At 46.0% G+C, this 19,494-nt stretch overlaps 5 protein-coding genes across 5 annotated transcripts; 2 read left to right on the forward strand and 3 right to left on the reverse strand.

Moving 5' to 3' along the window:
- Positions 1 to 510: 510 nt before the first annotated feature.
- On the reverse strand, positions 511 to 3,435 carry AGABI2DRAFT_119804 (hypothetical protein; the record flags this gene model as incomplete). The annotated part of the gene is made up of 9 exons (XM_006462913.1): positions 511 to 1,275; positions 1,335 to 1,924; positions 1,982 to 2,470; positions 2,519 to 2,810; positions 2,863 to 3,059; positions 3,117 to 3,165; positions 3,218 to 3,250; positions 3,300 to 3,356; positions 3,421 to 3,435. The coding sequence occupies 9 exons, from the start codon at positions 3,433 to 3,435 to the stop codon at positions 511 to 513; spliced, it is 2,487 nt and encodes an 828-aa protein (XP_006462976.1).
- Positions 3,436 to 6,770: 3,335 nt separating this feature from the next.
- On the forward strand, positions 6,771 to 10,821 carry AGABI2DRAFT_224663 (hypothetical protein; the record flags this gene model as incomplete). Its single annotated transcript, XM_006462914.1, has 12 exons — positions 6,771 to 6,875; positions 6,936 to 7,141; positions 7,199 to 7,379; positions 7,431 to 8,033; positions 8,082 to 8,969; positions 9,019 to 9,147; positions 9,209 to 9,348; positions 9,403 to 9,545; positions 9,625 to 9,747; positions 9,865 to 10,094; positions 10,149 to 10,456; positions 10,528 to 10,821. The coding sequence occupies 12 exons, from the start codon at positions 6,771 to 6,773 to the stop codon at positions 10,745 to 10,747; spliced, it is 3,276 nt and encodes a 1,091-aa protein (XP_006462977.1). The 3' UTR covers positions 10,748 to 10,821.
- Positions 10,822 to 10,990: 169 nt separating this feature from the next.
- Positions 10,991 to 13,751, forward strand: AGABI2DRAFT_194019 (hypothetical protein). The gene is made up of 15 exons (XM_006462915.1): positions 10,991 to 11,172; positions 11,286 to 11,382; positions 11,436 to 11,480; positions 11,530 to 12,052; positions 12,114 to 12,142; positions 12,208 to 12,288; positions 12,348 to 12,358; positions 12,425 to 12,481; positions 12,556 to 12,578; positions 12,629 to 12,723; positions 12,782 to 12,859; positions 12,912 to 12,945; positions 12,998 to 13,068; positions 13,129 to 13,193; positions 13,264 to 13,751. The coding sequence occupies exons 1-15, from the start codon at positions 11,054 to 11,056 to the stop codon at positions 13,427 to 13,429; spliced, it is 1,494 nt and encodes a 497-aa protein (XP_006462978.1). The 5' UTR covers positions 10,991 to 11,053; the 3' UTR covers positions 13,430 to 13,751.
- Positions 13,752 to 17,868: 4,117 nt separating this feature from the next.
- ATP20 (ATP20 subunit G of the mitochondrial F1F0 ATP synthase) lies at positions 17,869 to 18,651 on the reverse strand. The gene is made up of 3 exons (XM_006462916.1): positions 18,407 to 18,651; positions 18,123 to 18,346; positions 17,869 to 18,067 (listed from the first exon to the last, which is right to left on the reverse strand). The coding sequence occupies exons 1-3, from the start codon at positions 18,621 to 18,623 to the stop codon at positions 18,005 to 18,007; spliced, it is 504 nt and encodes a 167-aa protein (XP_006462979.1). The 5' UTR covers positions 18,624 to 18,651; the 3' UTR covers positions 17,869 to 18,004.
- AGABI2DRAFT_137582 (hypothetical protein) lies at positions 18,637 to 19,203 on the reverse strand. The gene is made up of 3 exons (XM_006462917.1): positions 18,947 to 19,203; positions 18,858 to 18,895; positions 18,637 to 18,804 (listed from the first exon to the last, which is right to left on the reverse strand). Exons 1-3 carry the CDS (start codon positions 19,141 to 19,143, stop codon positions 18,749 to 18,751), a joined length of 291 nt encoding a protein of 96 aa, XP_006462980.1. The 5' UTR covers positions 19,144 to 19,203; the 3' UTR covers positions 18,637 to 18,748.
- Between the last annotated feature and the right edge of the window lie 291 nt (positions 19,204 to 19,494).

The raw sequence follows: 19,494 nt of genomic DNA on the forward strand, positions 1-19,494 counted from the left end.
ATAGCCGGGATCGCCATTGTGGCAACCCTCTCGCCAACGAGTAACTATTGCTGATTGCACATCCCCTTTCAAGCTACTGACCCGACCTCGATTTCCATTGCTCTTTCTCGGATAAACAAGATGCGGCAACAGCGCCCATGCAGTTCATAGCAGAGCAACAATTGAGACGACTTACACCGAGTGAACGCGGTCATTGAATTTATTCAAAAAGGTTAGGCAGCATATTGTTATAGTTGATAGTTGTACATGAAGTATTCAAGAACGCAGTTGTTACATACAAGCAATGAATGAAAGTGAGTAAGAAATGCCTACCCCTCGCATCGGGGTCGGACGGTCCTTTGAACAGCTAAGTTGCTTTTTCATCCCCAGACATTCTATAAAGGTTCGCATATTCCAGCGAGCATACGTCCAGATGCCTAACAGGCCGCCGGTTGCCGCATGGACGTCGCACCACAGTTATGACCATATAAACAGCCTCACTACATCAGTATCCGCCCTCAAAATCTTCCGCTACGTCCCGCTCCCGTTATGCGTTTTCTCGAAACCACGGGATCCCGTAGATCCCGGCCAGACCAGGGCATCATTCAATATCCTCGAACCTCGGTTACTAAGGGTGCCACCCTCTTCCAGGTCATCGGCAAACCTCACACTCCGAGCTGGTGAAGATTCTCTGGTTGGTACACGAGATGCTTCAGCTCGTATGCTTTGCAATCGTTGGTTTACGAGGGAATGATTCCTAGACCCCATGCCTGGATGAGGAATACCGGATCTACCACTCATTATACTCGCCGCGCCGCTACGCCCTCGACTTTCTGATTCGTCGTCATTTTCACGGGCGCCTCGATTTGGCTGTCCACTGACGGCCGACCGGCGGAGGGAGACTCGTCTCCCCTTTCGACTACTACCAAACCCTCGTGAGCGTTTCTTGCCCTCAGCCTTACTCATCCGATATGAATCACGAGTAATAGAACTTGGACCGCTGGACGATTGATCAGCATCGCTTGTGTCGGATGCCCACTGGTCTTCGTCTTCGTCGTGTTCGTTTACTGTCATCCGGGAGGAGGATGGTACAGGAGACACATCCTTCCATCTACTAGTCGAAATCCTCCGTTTGTTCCAGCTGTCATTGCCTTCTTCCTGCGCAGATAGAGCGGGTTTGTGCTGCTTATGCTGCTCTTCGCTTTTCCTTTCCAGGTGGGGAAGGTGCCGAGTAAAGAGTTCTGACCTCGGAGTGCCTGCTTCGTCGTTACTGTCATCAATGACCTCAACGTCGACCTGATCAATCACGTCAACATTTTGCCACAATAGAACCATCTCCGATAGATCATACTTACGTCAGCACCGTTGGCAGGACTCTCCCTGCGTTCGATGATCCGATGATGGCCCTCGACCCATTCTGTGCGATCTTCTTCGTCCACCTCCTCCCCATGATTCTCATGTCTACCGTTCAAGTGTCCACTTTCCACCTTGGTGTCCGCACTGCCCTCATCTGTATCCTGATGTTCATGTTGCCCCGCAACGAATTCATGTCCCGCCAAATGAGAATCTGACCCAACATCTTGTTCTTCATTCAAGTCGACCTTTACAGACCTTGATTCACCCTTCTCCATCAAGTCTGCATTGTCCCTGTTAATCACAACGTCTTCTGGGCGCAACACTCGACGAGTTTGATTAGTCCAATCTGGAGCGGCGGCGTCAGTGGTTTCTCTTCTGGACCAGGTAAAAGACACGGAATGGACGCGGCGTCCGAGCGAGAATGAGGGTATGGATAGACCATGGATCGTAATAGAGCAAATGACCATAAATCCAACGATTGGTTGAATAGTCTCTCGTAGGAGTTCCGTCTGCGGATCGTGCGAGGGGCCTTCACCATCCCTGCCTGCATGGAGAATCTCAGCTGCGAGAGTAGCTATATATATAGCACCTGTAAAATAAAGATCAGATTAGGTTCTGCGAAACGCACTTGAAGTAAACAACTGACCTATGCCGATAGGACCGAAGTGACCAACGAACAAAGACTCTCGGAACGTTTTGACATCAGGGATGAATCTGTACAATGCAATCATAACGGGCAGGCGTCGTAGAAGCAATATAAGAATGCCGATGACGAGTAATCGCCAGACGCTAAGGGTCAACTCAGCATCCTGGAACTTGTCAAAAGGCATCCATGCACCGACAAAGATGAAAGCCGCGATATTGAACAGTAGATCGATGACGGAGCTGAAAGAGGATTCTTCGGTTTGCTTGTTGAAGAACCCATCCCAGGCAAAAGCTGCTCCACAAGTGAAAGCAGCGAGCAGGTCATCTGACCCAATTAAGGTGCAAATACCTGACGTAAAGAGTGCCAGCGAAACGTATTGAGCGACATAGGAATGTCTGTCGATTAGGTCATGGCGTTGACAGAATTTCATGATGTGCCGGAATGAGTAGCCCATAAGGCCGCCGATGATTATACCCAATACGACCTGATCTGAAATGTATCAGCATCCAAGACAATGGAGATCTAATCGATGCTCACATAACCACAGAAGTAGGAACCAGTCGCTCACAGCATCCCCAGTAGTTTTGTCGAGTGTCAGATACAGTGCAATGAATAAGAAGGGATACGCGGCTCCGTCATTGCAACCGCTTTCTGACGCTAGAAGATGTCGAATATGGGCCGGCACATGTTTATCCGCCCATTTGCCACCGACAACGGCGGCAGCTAGAATTGGATCCGTTGGAGTTAGACACGCAGCAACGGCTAAACTCGAGAGGAAGTTGAGACCCGGAATGAAAGCATAGATAAGTCCGGCACAGACGAACCAGCCCTTGAATATACAAAATGAATAATTACTGCAGGTGATGGGGAAAAGAACTAACCCATGTCATAACGGGGGCCAACAGAAATAAAAGACTCTTCCAGTGCCTCAGCATATACTTTTTGGGCAGCTCGACTCCAATGGCAAAAACACCAATGACAAGTACAATGCGGGTAAATTCGAGAGTTACGATATCACTGATAGTCGGATCCCCATTTCCCCAGGAGCGTGGATCGAAGATATCAGCACAAAAAGGACCTGCGCGAAGAAAACTCAGTCGGCGGAGAAGCGAGAAGCAAATCGTCTCTAGCTCACCAATAATTACACCGAAAAGAAATGCCAAAAGTGCTTCTCCAATATACAACTAGTCGCAGCGTGAGGTTTGAAAAACGTGTACGAAACCGAAGTTGACTTACGCGCTCTCGTAGGAGCAACGAAAACATGCCAAACTATGCTGCGATTAATACACAAAGTATGTGCAAAGTGTGAGGTACTCACGATGACGATGAAACCGCCCAAACAGGTATATATGATATGGGGCACCGTAATCTCCAACTATAGCCAATGAAGGTGTAAATGCCCTTGAGTGAGGACTTGATAGAGGAGATCTGAGACTTACAGGATGAAAACCCATGACGACTTGAATAAACCGGGTGGTGGATTCCAACGGTCAGAGAAGAATTCAAGCGTTCCGGACTGAAGAAAGAGGCACCCTACACCGTCGTGAATAGAGAGCTACTTAAAAGTCCGAGGTGGGGTATGGTCTGGATGCCGGAATGCAGGCCGGATGTTTATATATTCGCTCCTGCCGGATTCTATTAATAGCTCAACCACGTGTTCCCGGCCGCTGGGCAAAACACAGCATCTCATGTACGACCAGTTTCCGGCCAAGGGAGCTTTCTGGCAGGTCTTCGGCCTTCTCTCTCCACTAATTCAACCACAGAGATCTTTGACTAGCATATGGGGGATATCTTTGTCCATACGTTCTAGGCTGATTCTAGGGTTCAGCCTGGGCAGGGCCCTTCATCGGAACTGGTACAGCCACACTCCGGGACATGCCTCCGCCACACATTAGGGGAGAGACGATGTTCAAAGTGCCGCTCTTCACCATGCAACACTATCGACTATTACATTCGAAAGCCTCGCTTGCCTTTTATACTCCAGGACTACTGCCTTATTGTTATTCTCATACGGATATCGCTACCCAGGCTTGTTCCCACACATTTCTCTTGGCTGTACAATTCAGGCTCCAAAAGCTCAAATGAAAGTTCAAGATACGGAATAGCTTACGACTTGGTTTCTTGTCACAAGACAGGCCGTGGTGCCTCATGTTCTCGGCGTCCTTCGCTCCTTTCAATCTTGACCAACTGTGTTTCTGCCAAGTACAAACACTTACAACTTTCACGCGGACACTCTTACTTATTACATATTCGATTATCGCTAGATACGAACAACGATTCCCTGGAGTTCCAAATCAGACCCTTGAATTTTGGAAGTCCCGGATTTGTAACTCCTTCTGTATATTTCCAAGTTTGAACGATACATGCCCAGGCTTCTGGATCAAAAACTTTGCCACAACTCCTGTCAAAATGACGTCTCGCTAATGACGAACCTAAACAGGGAACGATACCATATTGATACCATACCTGCACCAAACCCGTCCTGTCATCGTCCATCCAAAACTCGTTACTTTTCGATCCGTGCGTCTCAAGTTGTAGCAAGTGCCTGGACTGAGGTCCGTGTTTATCTCTAGAACGGTTCCAAGGAACAGATCGCCGAGTTTCTACCTGGTAATATTATATAGTCTAATAAAACGCGGTGGCCATTTCATTACAGGCTCGACCCTCGGTGAAGGTATGCTTGATGCTAGACGAAAGGGGCGAATTCTGATGAAACTGACCTCCAAAGTGATCAGGAGAAACCCAGAGTATGATCTGTTTGAGACACCATTATTCTCACTTCCGCTTTCTGTGGTCCCTGATGTATTAAACATAAATCATCCGCGCCGCCGGTGGTCAATCGAGGATCTCCGCATTCAACGATGGCACGAGTAGATAAAAGCAGCTATCGTGACAAAGGACAGTTATCTGATCTCGAAAACGCGGTTCTACAACTCGTCTTAGCCGAGAAAGCAAATGAAATGAAAGCGTGATGGGTACTTCCATTTTTTAATATGACGTTGATGCCATTTAACGGCTAAGAGTCTTGATTATACATACATCCTTCTAATTAGGAGAAGCTGCGTGGCTTCATCTACCCGGAGCAGCTTATCACCATTTCAAGCCAATACTGTTAAACCCGCGGTTATCAAGCTAAACAGCTTAACGAGTGGTTTCGGACCATTTTGATTATGTATCCTTCGCCGATCCATTGCAAGGCTGATTCGGATCAATATAATGGACCTTAGCCCACATTTTCAAACAGTGAGCACTGGTTTCATGACGTTCCGATTTCCATTCTTGACCTGCATAACGGTTGGGCACTTTATTTCAACCTTCGACTTTTAATGCATTCCGTTTAAGAGTTGGCCACCCAACAACGTTTCAGGATGCCAGTGTCATGTACTAAAAGTTGATGGTTGAAGCTTTTTCGGCCGATGATGGCCTAGTTTGAAGCGCGTTGAGCCTGAGCTATAGAAAGTGATCTTGACGTAGCATAGGGAGTGAAACGTCACAGCTCTCGACCAGACTTTCTCGTAGAGGTGCAGTTTCGATCCAATCTCCAGGGAGTGTTAGTGATGAGCTATCGATGTGAAGAAAGATAAAAAAGTCCCGAACGAGGCTTGAATTGTGGATGGCGGCGATAAGGGTAATGGTCATTCCTTTATTGACCAGCTTGTTCTAACTTCTTGACCACTGGGTCTCCATATAGTTGTGCAGATTTTTGATGGGTCAACTTGACGTACCATGTCTATCATTTAATTTGCTTCAGGTTACGCGGTGCCACATTCATAGACAAATGAAGTCTCCGACGATGGAATCGACCAGGTGTCAAGCAGTGTTATATTTAACAGTACTCATGGTTCCAAGAATTCGTAGCATACTGTAGGCTTGCTAATACTATGCAGCGGTCAGTGAGTGCACAGTGATGCCTTTACTATCGGCAACGTTTTTGATTGCTTAAAATAGCTACAAGTTGAAGCAGTACATGCGGAAAAAAAGACGTTATATTTAGTGCTTCGGTGGCAGGCCAAGATCTGACTTAGTTTACCTTCAAGACGTTGGAGTTATGGTATTTTGCCTACACCGGGATCATTGACTTATACACGGACGAATAGGCTGAGTAAGTGACATTAGCTTCATAGAATATCTGATATGCCAAGGTGCCAATTCCTCAGCGGAAAGCCATCAGGGAAAATGTCGTGGCATGCACGATTTCACCGCACGGAAATAGGTCACGAAGAAGTTGATCTGGTGCTGGGTAAAAACTACCCTAGGGAAAAAGTATATAGGTCTTTTGGGGGCATCACTGACCAAGGAGTTGGCCACCGTAGACTTCGGGACAGGCTGATAGTCAAGAATCATTTTTTATTACCATTGAATAATTTGGATCTTGGAGAAATTCGAGAAGGGGATGGCCGTTCCAATTTCACGGTCAACACCATGGGTGAGAACAACTCTACTCTGCGCTGTAGCTAGATGGTCGCATAGGGGGCGTACTTACCTCTGCACTTGAGTCGACCGGCCGCGGTAAACATACTCAGAATTCTCCCAGAATTAACCGCTGCCCCGTACGAAGTAAGATGAGGTTTCCGGAGCGGTTGTTTCGTTGTATATCTAGCCGGCTGTGCAGTACGCCCGAGGATTCACAATGATACTGTTCAGCTCAAACACGGGGCATCCACGTAACAATCCAATGTACTAATGCTCATAATGATGAAGTTATTTATGTAAGTAGAATTTGATTACAGGATGACCGTGGGAACGATGACAAAAATTAACATCACAAAAGTGCGAGCGTCTCTTAGCAATGCGCAAACAACTCGATCCTCGAATACCAATTCTGATCAACAATGGTGTCAAGAAAAACCACAGATCATTCATAGTTCTTGTCGGAGACAAGGGCAGGGACCAGGTAAGAAGGAAAATAAACCCTAATTGACCAACTAGCACGCTCACCGGCTAATTTTCACAGATCGTCAATCTTCACTACCTGCTTTCACAAGCCAGGGTATCTGCTCGCCCGTCTGTATTATGGTGCTATAAAAAGGAGCTTGGCTTTACCAGTCACCGAAAGAAACGCGAAGCTAAAATCAAACGGGATGTCAAGCGCGGAATTCGGGAGCCCAACGAACAAAATCCATTTGAAATTTTTGTAACAGTAACGGATATCCGATATACGTGCGTGCTTTGCTTAAATTCCCGCAACTCTTGACGTTTATTCACGTTGATTATCAGATATTATAAGGAATCTCATAAAATTCTTGGTAATACGTATGGCATGTGTGTGCTACAAGACTTTGAGGCTATCACACCGAATCTGCTCGCAAGGACTGTCGAGACGGTAGAGGGAGGAGGTTTGATTGTGTTATTACTGAAGACGATGTCTTCGTTGAAACAGTTGTATACCATGACCATGGTGTGTCTCTTTTCGCCCCTCTTTTACAAAAACTTTAACAACCGATTCTAGGATGTGCACTCACGCTACCGTACCTCTTCACACGACTCCGTCATAGCTCGCTTCAATGAACGTTTCATCCTCTCCCTTGGTTCTTGCGATGACTGTCTCTTTCTCGACGACGAACTCAATGTTCTCCCCATATCCCGAGGGAAAGATATAACACCTCTCTCAGACACTCCTGGAAAAGAGAAAGAAATTTCTTCGGAACTCAAAGACCTCAAAGACTCCCTCGCCGACACTAAACCCGCTGGTGATCTAGTCAAATTATCAAAAACTATAGATCAAGCAAAAGCGATATTGACGTTCATCGATGCTATCGCGGAAAAAACGTTATCTTCCACCGTAACTCTTACTGCTGGCCGTGGAAGAGGAAAATCAGCTGCATTAGGTCTAGCTATGGCAGCTGCTCTTGCGCATGGCTATTCCAATATCTTTGTTACGAGTCCGAGTCCGGAAAATTTGAAGACATTATTCGAATTTGTGTTCAAAGGGTTAGATGCGTTGGGATACGAGGAGCATTTAGATTACGATATTGCACAAAGCACGAATCCTGACTTCAACAAGGCTATTGTTAGGGTGAATGTGTTTAGGGGTCATAGACAAACTATTCAGGTATGTGGTACTGGTTCGTGATCTTTTCATGCTCAATATTGCGACCAGTATATCCAACCTGAAGATGCCCACGTTTTGGGTCAAGCCGAGCTTGTCGTCATTGACGAAGCGGCCGCAATTCCTCTTCCTCTTGTGCGGAACCTCATTGGGCCGTACCTCGTGTTCATGGCCTCCACTATCAACGGTTACGAGGGGACAGGTCGCTCACTCTCCCTCAAACTCATTCAACAACTCCGCGAAAGCACACGTCCATCCCTAACCAAGGATCTCGCCGCTGGTACCTCCAAAGACGATGATTCGACGGCTGCCGCCACCATTGCGTCTTCATCCAAAAAGCCACTTTCAAAGGCACCTCCCAAGTCCCGTACTCTCCGCGAAATCAAACTCGAAATTCCTATTCGTTATGCCAATGGTGACAAAATCGAAAAATGGCTCAACGGACTATTATGTCTTGATGCCACAATCGTGCCGAAATCAATCGGTCAAGGATGCCCACATCCTTCAAAATGCGAATTGTATTATGTCAATCGTGATACGCTATTCAGTTATCATCCTGCTTCGGAACTATTTCTTCAAAGGATGATGGCTTTATATGTTGCATCGCATTATAAAAATCAACCCAACGATTTACAGTTGATGTCTGACGCTCCCGCTCACCATCTGTTTGTCCTTTTACCTCCATTAAAAGACGACAACGATGGTGGTAGTGGAGGGGTAGGAAATGAGACATATCTACCGGAACCTTTGGTTGTCATACAAGTGGCTTTGGAGGGCAGTATTAGCAAGAATGTGATTTTGGAAGGTTTAGGGAGGGGATTGAGAGCGGGTGGTGATATGATACCCTGGTTGATCAGCCAACAATTTCAAGAAACGAGATTCGGGATGTTGAGCGGTGCGAGAGTGGTTAGGATCGCTTGTCATCCTGACTACGCCAATGTGAGTGTTATGTTGTTTTTCGGTCATCTGGGTTTTAAGCAATATGTAGATGGGTTATGGCTCTAGAGCGCTTCAAACTTTGAATTCTTTCTACAGTGGCGAACTGTTTAATCTCGATGAGTCCCACACTGTCCAATCGGAATTACCGTATCCCGACGCCCTGGTCAATATTGATCCGGTGAGTGATGATTGATCCAAGTCTACACAAGTGAGATTTACTGATACAGGCACATTGACAGTCGGATTCTCTGTTAACCGAAAAGCCTTCGATTCGAGCCGTTAATTCCATGCCACCATTGCTTCAAAGATTAACCGAACGCAAGCCTGAGAATTTAGATTATTTAGGGGTGTCATATGGTTTAACTTCGCCGTTGCTCCGGTATGCTTTTCGTTTTGCTTCTGTGAGTACTTTGTGGTAAAGTATTATTTGCAGATTCTGGAAGCGCGCGGGTTATGTTCCTTTGTACCTCCGACAGACCCAAAGCGAATTGACGGGAGAGCATACATGCGTTATGGTTCGAGGCTTGAATAGTTCTACCGAACCAGAGCTCGAGTGGTTAAGCGAATTCACCAAAGGTCTGTTCAACCTTCTCTCCCGTTTTGGCTTCTGTCAGGCGGGGTGATCCACCTCGCACTCCGGCTGAAATTCAGATAGATTTTCGCAAACGATTCGTCTCACTCTTGTCATACAAGTTTCGTGAGTTTGGAAGTGTTACAGCCCTGAGCGTGTTGGAAGCCGCACATTCAGGTATACGAACCAAAGAAGGGGAAAGCAAAGGTATGTCATCGAATCTTCTTTTTATTTATTTAGGAAATAGGAAATCCTTCACGTTTTTGTTTCTATCGGTCACATTGAACCAGCTAATTGTTTGGGCTTTACTGATATATCGTATAGATGAGATACAAGCGAATGAGCTATCATTGCTGCTCAGTCCGTTTGACTCGAAAAGGTTGGAATCATATGCGAATAATATGCTAGATTACCATGTCATTTTGGACTTGATGCCCATAGTGGCTGGGTTATATTTCCTGAGAAGATTAGGGGAGGAAGTCAAGCTGACTGCAGTGCAGAGCGCGATTTTGCTTGCCGTAGGCTTGCAAAGAAAAAGTGTGGAGGATGTTGAGGTACGTCACAGTTCTTAATTTTATAAGTGTATTTCCACCTAATGTTTGATACAGACGGAGCTACAGCTGCCAGTATCGCAAGCATTGGCTCTATTTGCCAAATTGATCAAGAAGATTAGTAAGAGGCTTGTGGACATTCAGAAAGCGGCGATTAGTGCGGAGTTACCCTCACAATCCACCGGCGCCGTAGGCGTATCTCGCGCTGATGATGGAACAAAGGAAATTAAGGAGAAGAAGGCCATAGAAGGTTGGAAGAGTGTTGGAGAGGTTCTCGAAGATGAGCTTAACGAAGCGGGAGATGAAGCAACGAAGAGGTTGAGAGAGAAGCAGAGAGAAATGATAGACGCATTGGATTTGCAGAAGTGAGTATGTCTTGCCCGTAATTTCGTTTCACTCTATCCCTGGTCTGTTTCGCGTGCTCACCCCACTCAAGATACGCAATCGATGACGTGGAAATGGATTGGAGCAGTGCTGAAGCTCAGATACGGGGCGGTGGTAACAAAGGACATTCAACAGTTGTCAGCATCAAGTCCGGAGCTGAGGGAGGAAAATCATCAGGGCAAAAAAGAAAGGCGGTCGGGGAAGCAGAGGACGACAGCAAGAGTGGCAAAGAGGCGAAGAAGACTCGCAGGAGCAGGAAGGTGAAGCACTAGCGGATGTCTTGGCAAATAATATGTAGACTCCAAAACCGACTTAGGCGGAATGTATATCCATTTGTCAAAGGTCAAAGTTTGAAGCATGTGAGTGGTGGAGTGGAGAATATGCACAGATGAGGCTGACCGATTGCGGATATCGTGTGTACGTCTGGTAGTTTATTTTCATATCATGTGCGTGGGTGTCTATTACGTCTGCCCCTTATATTAAGCCCTTCACGCCCGTTTCAATCTTGCCTTCCGTGCCCAGAAAATTCACCGCAAACCAACCCCCGCCTCCCCGGAACTCGCTCCCTTAATATCAAGATGGCGCCTTACTTCCTGCGCAATATTATTCCGAAGCGGGAACAACGCAAACAAGCTAGGCCTCTTCTTGAAGTATTAGCTGGCCTCACTTGGATTCAGTGGGCGCACTTTTTCTGTGGGTGAGTACGTTGTTTGTGGCGTTGAATGTGCTTGGCGTGAGCGATCGGCCGGGGCCCCGCCTTTTCTCCTTTTTGGTGGTTGACTCTCACGACTAATCCGCTTATCCCCCAAGGTGGTTGGCTTGGACTTGCGATGCCATCGACTTCTTCTCGGTATCGCTCAGTGTCAATCGATTGACTGTGCAGTTTGGAAGGGATGTTCACGATATTGTATGTACTTTGCTGGATTCTGGACTGAATAGGAGTTCATCCAATATCGACAGACGACAGCTATCACACTTACTCTTCTTTTACGATCGGTCGGGGCTGTAAGTCGTTCCGTGTCTCCGCTGTTGCAAAACTGATCAAGTTCTCCAGCTTATCTTTGGTATGCTCTCAGATAGATTTGGTCGTAAATGGCCTCTAGTTGCCAACCTCGTCCTCGTTGCGGTGCTCGAACTTGGGGCCGGCTTCGTCCAAACATTCCAACAATTCCTTGTCCTTAGATCCCTTTTCGGTATCGGAATGGGTGGCATTTGGGGTCTCGCTGCGTCCACTTCGTTAGAAAATCTTCCTGTCGAAGCTCGCGGTTTGGCGTCTGGCGTCCTCCAGCAGGGATATGCAGTCGGTTACCTCTTAGCCGCCGTTATCAACTTGCGCCTTGTTCCAGCAACCGCAACAACATGGAGGACTTTGTTTTGGACCGCTTCCGGGATCTCGCTCTTTGCAGCCGGTATCCGCGCTCTACTTCCAGAATCGGAAGTCTTTATCCGTGCCAAGGCCGCCGAGAAAGCTCGTGGAGTTAATACTGGGAAGAAGACGAAGATCTTCTTGCGTGAATTGAAAGAGATGATGAAGGCTCATTGGCTATTGTGTATCTATGCCGTTCTTCTTATGACTGGTACGCCCATCCTATTTTTGCCGATAGCACTCTGCTAACGCCGGCCCATCTCGGCACCAAGGTTTCAATTTCCTTTCGCACGGTTCTCAGGTACGATCTGCCCCGCATTCGCTTACATGGTCATTGGTTCTGACCCACATCATTTTTTCCAATAGGATCTTTATCCCACGTACGTTGAAACCACAAAGGGTTTGACTTCCTCCGATGCTACTATTGCCACTATTATTGGAAACTGTGTAAGTGCAATCAGATCTCCCGAGTCACATTGTCTGAAATGTACTTTTACTTATGCTAGGGTGCTGTCGCGTGAGTTTTTTAAACAGAAAAGTGCCAAGCTTGAAAAAACTGATTGGAGGTTGTCTTCTCACGTAGCGGTGGATTAGTGGCTGGAATGATCAGCCAGTATATTGGAAGGCGTTTGACAATTGTGTGAGTATCCTATCTTGGGTTTCTGTTGGTTTTTTTGGCGTGTATAATCAAACTGACGGTGCTTTGTGGACTAGTATTTTCGTGTTGCTTATTGCAGGTGCGTCCGTTCATATTCCCATGAACTATACTATACCGAGCGTATATCAGTATTCATCCCCCTATGGATCCTTCCGAGCACGTTCGGTGCCCTAGCCGCAGGTGCCTTCTGTATCCAATTCGGTGTTCAAGGTGCATGGGGTGTTGTGAGTTCCATCTGAAAGTCATTTACAAGCACAGTAAACCTAAAAAATCGACTGATAGATTCCCATTCAACTCTCTGAAATGTCGCCCCCGGCTTTCCGTGCGACGTTCCCTGGTGTGGCATACCAAATCGGTAATGTTAGTATCATCACGTACCTCAAGTATGAGACGTTACTGATTCTTGCATTAGATGGTTTCTTCTGCGTCCGCACAAATCGAAGCTAGTGAGTTCGTTCAAGCTCCCGCCCTGAATTTGGCGCTGATAGTGGTTATCAGCTGCTGGTGAACATCTACGAACTACCGTCATCTCGAATGGGCAGCCTAAAGATGTTCCGGATTACGCTACTGTGAGTCTTTACCCGTCCTCGTTTTTGTAGAACGTTTGGGTATGAACGAATGAATTATAGGTGCAAGGTATCCTTATCGGTGTCGTTTGTGCCTTTGTCATTGTCGTAACTGTTCTCGGGCCCGAGTACGTCCTTTTCTACTTGCATTCTATAAATTTCATGACGACTCAATAATTATCCATTGATGTTTTATAGGAACCATGGATCTCACTTTGAGAAAGCTAAGACCGCCTTTGAAGAAGGTGGAGGTCGTGGTGAATTCGTTGATGACGGTTCAGAAGGAAGGCAACGTGACGAGGATTCGTCGCGGCCTGGATCTATCAATGAAAAGGATATACAAGGCACCGATATGAAGGCATAATAATGATCGATACCTATTTCACGATACCAGTCAAGCCTCGCTTTCTCGTTTCTCTCGCCTTTCTCTTCAATCCGGCAATTTCCCAGTTTACGGTCCCTCGCAGTTTCTAGGCTTTCAGTTACCCCTCAAGTGCCCCATTTTGGGTCCCAGCGATCAAACGCTTCACCGTTTTTCTTTATATTTCTATACCGAATGGTATTACAGTGTGCGTATGGTTTTTATCCGCCGGAAGAGGGTTTCCATTGAAAGAATGGAGTTACAAATATGTGTTACGAATTTACTTTTTCCGTTTACGATAATATACCATGATTTACGCACCCTTTTGGTGAATTGCCCCTCAGAGGGCAACACTGGTTCTTAAAAGCTAGCCGAGAAACGGTCTCACATAAGCTTTGCTTGTTTACAAGATATTTCACCAAAGGGGATCTTTCAGCTAGCAAACGTATTGAAGGATCGAACGGGAGATGTATCTGATAACGTTTTCGGTGAACCAGGAGAGCGTCACAGACAAGATAAAACCGGTAGTATGGATTAGGGTGAGTGATCTCTGGAAGAACATCATTTCGTGAGCGGGTGATGAAGTCTGTTATGATACTTGGCAGGACCCGTGATATAAAGGATATCACCTGAGTTAAAATTTGATAAAAGTAGTCATATGCAGTGGCCAGAGGGATGACCACGTTGTTTCCCAGAGTCGTCCTGAAACGGTTACCTTAAATGGATTCATTAACATCCCGGGATATGAAATGAATTAAGAGATTAGACCCGCCCGAGAAATCCTGTAGCACTAGTGTTCGTCTATCTTTTCTTACGCGAGCGAACCCTGGCGGTCCCTCTGTATTCATTTCCGTGTGAACCGTTCTCTTATTGCCACTGTAACCGCGCGAACGATATTTTTGGTTACCTCCTGGCGAAGCAATTTCACCGCTGAACACCTGATTGTCATTTTGATTGATCAACGTGTAGATGATCCTATCAAAAATACTATTCTATAAGTAGTTAGTAGGTTCACAGTAATCTTTGGTCCCGCCGAGAATGGCTAGCTCTCAGCTCTTGCTAGCTCGGCTGTCAGTAGTCATTAAATCATTGGCGTCTTCACCTTCATGCTACGCCTGGACCTTTGACTGACGATGCCCCTCTTGGCGGCTTCCAACTGGAATGCGTGAAACTTAGCCAGAACTTCTCTGTCAACATGCCACTCGATACACCGAAAGGTAACGGCCGATGGCCGCTTTACATTTTTCTCTTGTTGGGTAAGCTGAACAACTCTAGCGTTTCGCCTAGCTGACAGGTCAATACTCCTCCAAGCTTCAACAGGTGTTTTAAGAGAAGAACGTTACCCCTGGAATTCACCGAATCTTACAGAAACAGACCGTTCGCATTATGATCATCTCTTACCTACGGACAATCAAGATCTGCATAGGATGCCTATCTGAGTTGATTGCGGACTCCAAATGAAACAGCACTCGTAGTATGATCGATGTCTTTAGTGTCTACTCCGTACTGTTGGTTTGCTGTTCCAAGCTTACCTGCAATCTATCCGCGATGTTGGTCCATTTAACTTCTTTACGACGTCAGTTCCGAAGAATATCTGGGTTACGCTAGCGTTCATCTGTTGGTCATCTCCTTTACCTATTGACAAAATGCATATCGGGCTCAAGAAAGCAATTTTCAAATCCATCCTCTCAGACTCAGAGTCCTATTATTGCAGTATGATTGCTGCCTGACGGACCTTTAGTCAACCCGCAGATAGCACTATCTGACTCGATAGTCCACGACTGGTGATTCATTACTTTGCATCAAAAACAGCCGCCTGTCATTCAGTCGCGTGTTTCATGGTGGATCATTAGTGAAAAGAATAAGCTCAAATTAATTTCGTTGGTCGTCGACAAGGAGGGCGCTTGGATCTAATGGCGTTTTAGCCACGCGCGAGGTACATACTACAGTAGTGTTGTGAGTTCTCGCCTTTCCTCACTGTTCCAGGTAAGATTGTCTTCTCGTTGGTGCTCATGCACATGATGCACAGACATGTGCATGAGGCCCCGCGTGATCGTAGGATCGACGGATGATCGATCGATCAACATCGATCAGCGTTGAAAGATTGTTACATAAGGTGACGACCAAATTTAGAGCGCCCAATTTAATGATTCCTCGTTTGAAGGCAACTCATCTTGAGGGTCAGATTCATGAAGTTTATATTGTTGCTCGCGGAATTCCGGTTTCAAGCGTGCATCTGGCGCTGCAAACTTACAACATCTTGCAGATGGTATTTGCGCTATCATGTTGAAAACAAATCGAAATGAATCGGATTCTGTGTTTCAATGGTGCGCCTGCATTCCTTTACGCTTATTTCTGATTTACCAGACATGCTAAATCGCAAAGGTGGATTCGAATGTAGAAAGCCAACCTCGCATGGAAGTAAATTCGATTCCGAAGCAGAATGGTGAATAAATGGACACGTTTTTCAAGTTCGTAGTACGAACTCATACTGTAATTGCAAACGCCGTCCGATATGGCGCCGCCAAAGTGAATGGTAGCTCAACACTATAAGTATACAATTCGTAAGACTGTTCTGTCCCCAGTGTCTTCATGAACAAGCTTTCATAGCTATCAGCTCCACCGGTAACCGGTAAGGCCGGCAACCCCTAAGGCTGGACTTCATTGTTAATGGGGCCGTTTCTGGATCCCGGTCCGCATTCAATTTGATTTCAATTTTTTTGGCCCGGAAACAAAATCTAGCTTACCGTCAGTTTCAAAATCTTCTTCGAGACTTTGGGTATTTACTATTCAGCCTCAAAAATAGGTCAAACAACTTCTACCCGAATATTATCATTTGGCCAGATAACAGTCACTTCTCTCTTAAAGTTATTATATAAGCCAAGGCCATAGAAGTGCTTATGACTGCGAGAAAATGTGTCTATGTCGTAGGTTTCGGACCTGAGCTAAGACTAAATTGGACAAAATTTCTCTGGGCCAACATGCAGGGTTAATATGGATTGTGAGAGGAACTTTGGTTGCTAAAGCACATATTTTTATAGTTTTTCATTGTAAACTATAGATTAATGCTTGGATCAATCATCAACATATGTAGCGCCTCCGACTTGAAGACACCGCGATACCTGTTCATTTATGTGCTGTAAAAGGCAGGGCAGAATCAATCAAAGGTCACGTACATACATGAACTTCATTGTAATATGTAGTGGGTTGTGAACAGCAACAATCAGAAAAAAAAGACCCGTGGATCTGGAATGCCGGCAAACGTTTCCACGCGCAATTATACCCGGCTTTCAAAATGTCAACCCACTTTCTTCAAGGTCAAGGATTGTCTTTCTTCCGCCACTTATCTTCACAGTCGCCTATTTGATTAAGATCGAGACAATTGGCGAGTGTGGTGTCAGAACAATGACTTGTTCAATTTAATCATTATGTATACGTTAGGTGTACAAAGACAATGCGAAATGAATTGGACAGTTACGTTCTACTGCATAGGAAGGGATAAACTTAGCAGCTGGACATTATTCAATTATGCTCAGGGACAGCTCCGTCGCTTATTATAAAAGTATAAGACTGGGATTGTGCGCAAAGGATAATGCCCCCCTATCATTTTCCAATGACCCCCACCCTAACCATGTCGGCAAGTGCAACAGAGCTGAAGCGAGCGTTAAAGAGTTGGAGAAGAGAAACATACGAGAAATCTCCGTCCAAGAACAGCGAGTTTTTCGGGGAACAGTTGCTGATGGACGATTTTCTCCTGGATAGAATCGTCGGTCTTGCGCTTCAGAGAAAAATTCCAACCGTCTCTGCTCTTGCATCGCAGGTCAAATATGTTTATATCAGGCGGTACGGGGAGCAGATCGTTGAAATCATTCAACGGCATTGTCCGCAGAATGTTGAACTTTCGTCGTCCTGTGAGTCTTTCCCAGTCCTCGCGTTCCTGAGTCAGTCAGTTATGCTAATTATTTCGTAGTTCCCATCATGAATTGAAGGCAACAAAGAGCGCTTTGTCACTGGTTGGCAGTTGCAGTTTAGAGGAACATGTTGGTAACGTGCACTTGATAGTACCTCTGGCCATGGACAACACCTGACGAATTCAATTTTCAGTGAATCCAATTTTTTTCCCATCCCCACATATGAACAACGAAATTATCATTATTATCATACATTCAGGTCTCTGTTAAAGCTAATCTGTTCCTTTGCTAGAAATAGAGAACAATCTTGTAAATAATTGTCTTATTCGCAATACAAAATACCCATTGATTCGAAAACGTATTGGAACTCTGTGATAGGATTTATCTCCACGAAGGAAATATCTTGTAAAGAGTTACGTTCAAGGAAGCGGGCAGCAGGACGTTTTTAGTATTTCCTTCCCTCCTGTTCGCAGGGCTGACGGGATGTGGATGAAAGGTACGCCTTCTTATTCCTTGCTTGTTCTCACATCAGAAAGATTAAAAATCGGCGAAAACGCGGATATAAATTAAAGGCCCATCGTTTCTAAATAGAGATTGGGCACGAAGTGGTACGAACAGTTGAACTTGTGTATAATAGGACGACAGTTCTAGCGGCAAGTTGGTCGCATTAATGCTGGCTCGTAGTTCCTGGGTAACCAACAAGCTGCCTCCGACCAATGATCTCTCCAATCTATTTGATAATGAAATGAGCTAAGAATCGAAACCATGACAAGCCTTGTACACACCTTGAAGATACCATAAGCTTGTAAACCATATATCCCGACTTGAGCAAATTGTCCGTTCTGGGTGAGACCGCGCCAATACGAGGCGTGAGTTACATTTGACCATATTTGACGGTAGACCTCCGCATATTGGGAGAAAGCAGGTGGGGAAAGTGCCTCGGAGACGTAGATACGCTTGACAACTTCACGTGCGACAGTAAAATTGTATACGAGAGGTTCTTTGTAACCTACGGCAAGTACCCAAAAGGTCAATCATCGTTTCAAATCACAGGGATGAAAGCACACACCACCGAGGAGGTTACCGAGTTTTTGGCCAGCAGGTCCGAGGAATTGGACAAGCTTTTCCCAGCCTTTCACGGCCGTTTTTTGGGCACCCGCGAGCGCATCCTGGGCTTTTTTCTCAGTCGAGGTCGAGTTGAAACGCGCGCCATTGGGTCTTCTGAATGCAGAACGCGCGGCTGAGCGGCGGAGAGCAGCAGAGGAAGACGCGAGGGCAACGTTCATGACGGTGAGCGGAGGTGGTCGACCGCCAGCACTCTTTCCCAGTTCGGATTCCGCTCTCGGGAAAATGCGGACCTTTGAAATTATCTTATCTTATCTACCACAGTATATATATATGTACATCTCCATCAGTCGCGCTCAACTCCGTTGTGATTAACGGGACTACAGTTCAGTGCAGTCTCGTCTGTATCCAAGTAGTCAGTTTTCTATATTGTAGCATGTAAAGGCAACACCAACGGTCCAGGTTCCCACTGCAGCAAACGGGGGATGCGACGCTAGTCCATTGTTAAGAGTTTTAAAGCTATCAAATGTAGCCAGCGACTAACCAGTTGTTTCCATCGTGTTCAGTACATTTTTTGCCCACAACCACAGCATTGGAATCAATTGGAAAGCCCAGCTCATGAAGTATTTGAATGGCATAGGCATCATCGGTGGTGGTCATCTCCTGGCAGCAGTGGGTGACTTGATTGACATTGCAGCCATCCCTAGCATATTGAGTAAGTCCAGGCATGCCCTTCACCATAGCCAAGGTCGCCGAGGAAAACAGGATAACTATAAGGCGATGCATGGGGGACAGTGGATACGAAACGCGCGAATTCGGTAACCCATCTTGCCTTATAATCTCCTCATAGCGAAGGAGCTTATCCACAAGTATCTTCCATTTTATTGCCTCACTAGCTTCTTCTCCTGCGTTTAATACAAGTGGCAACGCGCCACGCCAAGATGGTCCTTCGCCACATTTCTGACCTATCTGAGTAACCGATCACATCAGCGTGACGCGAAGCGGCTCTCTGCATACTTATTACTAGTAGGTCGTTTCATTCCAACTAGAAGGCCATATAATAATCTTATATGTATTTCACATATAGCAAGA

Source organism: Agaricus bisporus (assembly GCF_000300575.1).
Source record: "Agaricus bisporus var. bisporus H97 unplaced genomic scaffold AGABI2scaffold_7, whole genome shotgun sequence".
NCBI lineage: Eukaryota > Fungi > Basidiomycota > Agaricomycetes > Agaricales > Agaricaceae > Agaricus > Agaricus bisporus.

What these genes read in the sequence shown, in the direction of transcription:
- AGABI2DRAFT_194019 (XM_006462915.1), top strand. Translation starts at nt 11,054, where the DNA reads ATGGCGCCTTACTTCCTGCGCAATATTATTCCGAAGCGGGAACAACGC. An exon ending in GAAGGGATGTTCACGATATT is followed by an intron (nt 11,383 to 11,435) that starts GTATGTACTTTG and finishes CAATATCGACAG; the next exon opens with ACGACAGCTATCACACTTAC. An exon ending in TTTCGTGTTGCTTATTGCAG is followed by an intron (nt 12,579 to 12,628) that starts GTGCGTCCGTTC and finishes AGCGTATATCAG; the next exon opens with TATTCATCCCCCTATGGATC.
- ATP20 (XM_006462916.1), bottom strand. Translation starts at nt 18,623, where the DNA reads ATGAACGTTGCCCTCGCGTCTTCCTCTGCTGCTCTCCGCCGCTCAGCC. An exon ending in ACTCGGTAACCTCCTCGGTG is followed by an intron (nt 18,347 to 18,406) that starts GTGTGTGCTTTC and finishes TACTTGCCGTAG; the next exon opens with GTTACAAAGAACCTCTCGTA. An exon ending in AAGCTTATGGTATCTTCAAG is followed by an intron (nt 18,068 to 18,122) that starts GTGTGTACAAGG and finishes ATTATCAAATAG; the next exon opens with ATTGGAGAGATCATTGGTCG.
- AGABI2DRAFT_137582 (XM_006462917.1), bottom strand. Translation starts at nt 19,143, where the DNA reads ATGGTGAAGGGCATGCCTGGACTTACTCAATATGCTAGGGATGGCTGC. An exon ending in GAACACGATGGAAACAACTG is followed by an intron (nt 18,896 to 18,946) that starts GTTAGTCGCTGG and finishes ACAATGGACTAG; the next exon opens with CGTCGCATCCCCCGTTTGCT. An exon ending in CTGCAGTGGGAACCTGGACC is followed by an intron (nt 18,805 to 18,857) that starts GTTGGTGTTGCC and finishes ACTTGGATACAG; the next exon opens with ACGAGACTGCACTGAACTGT.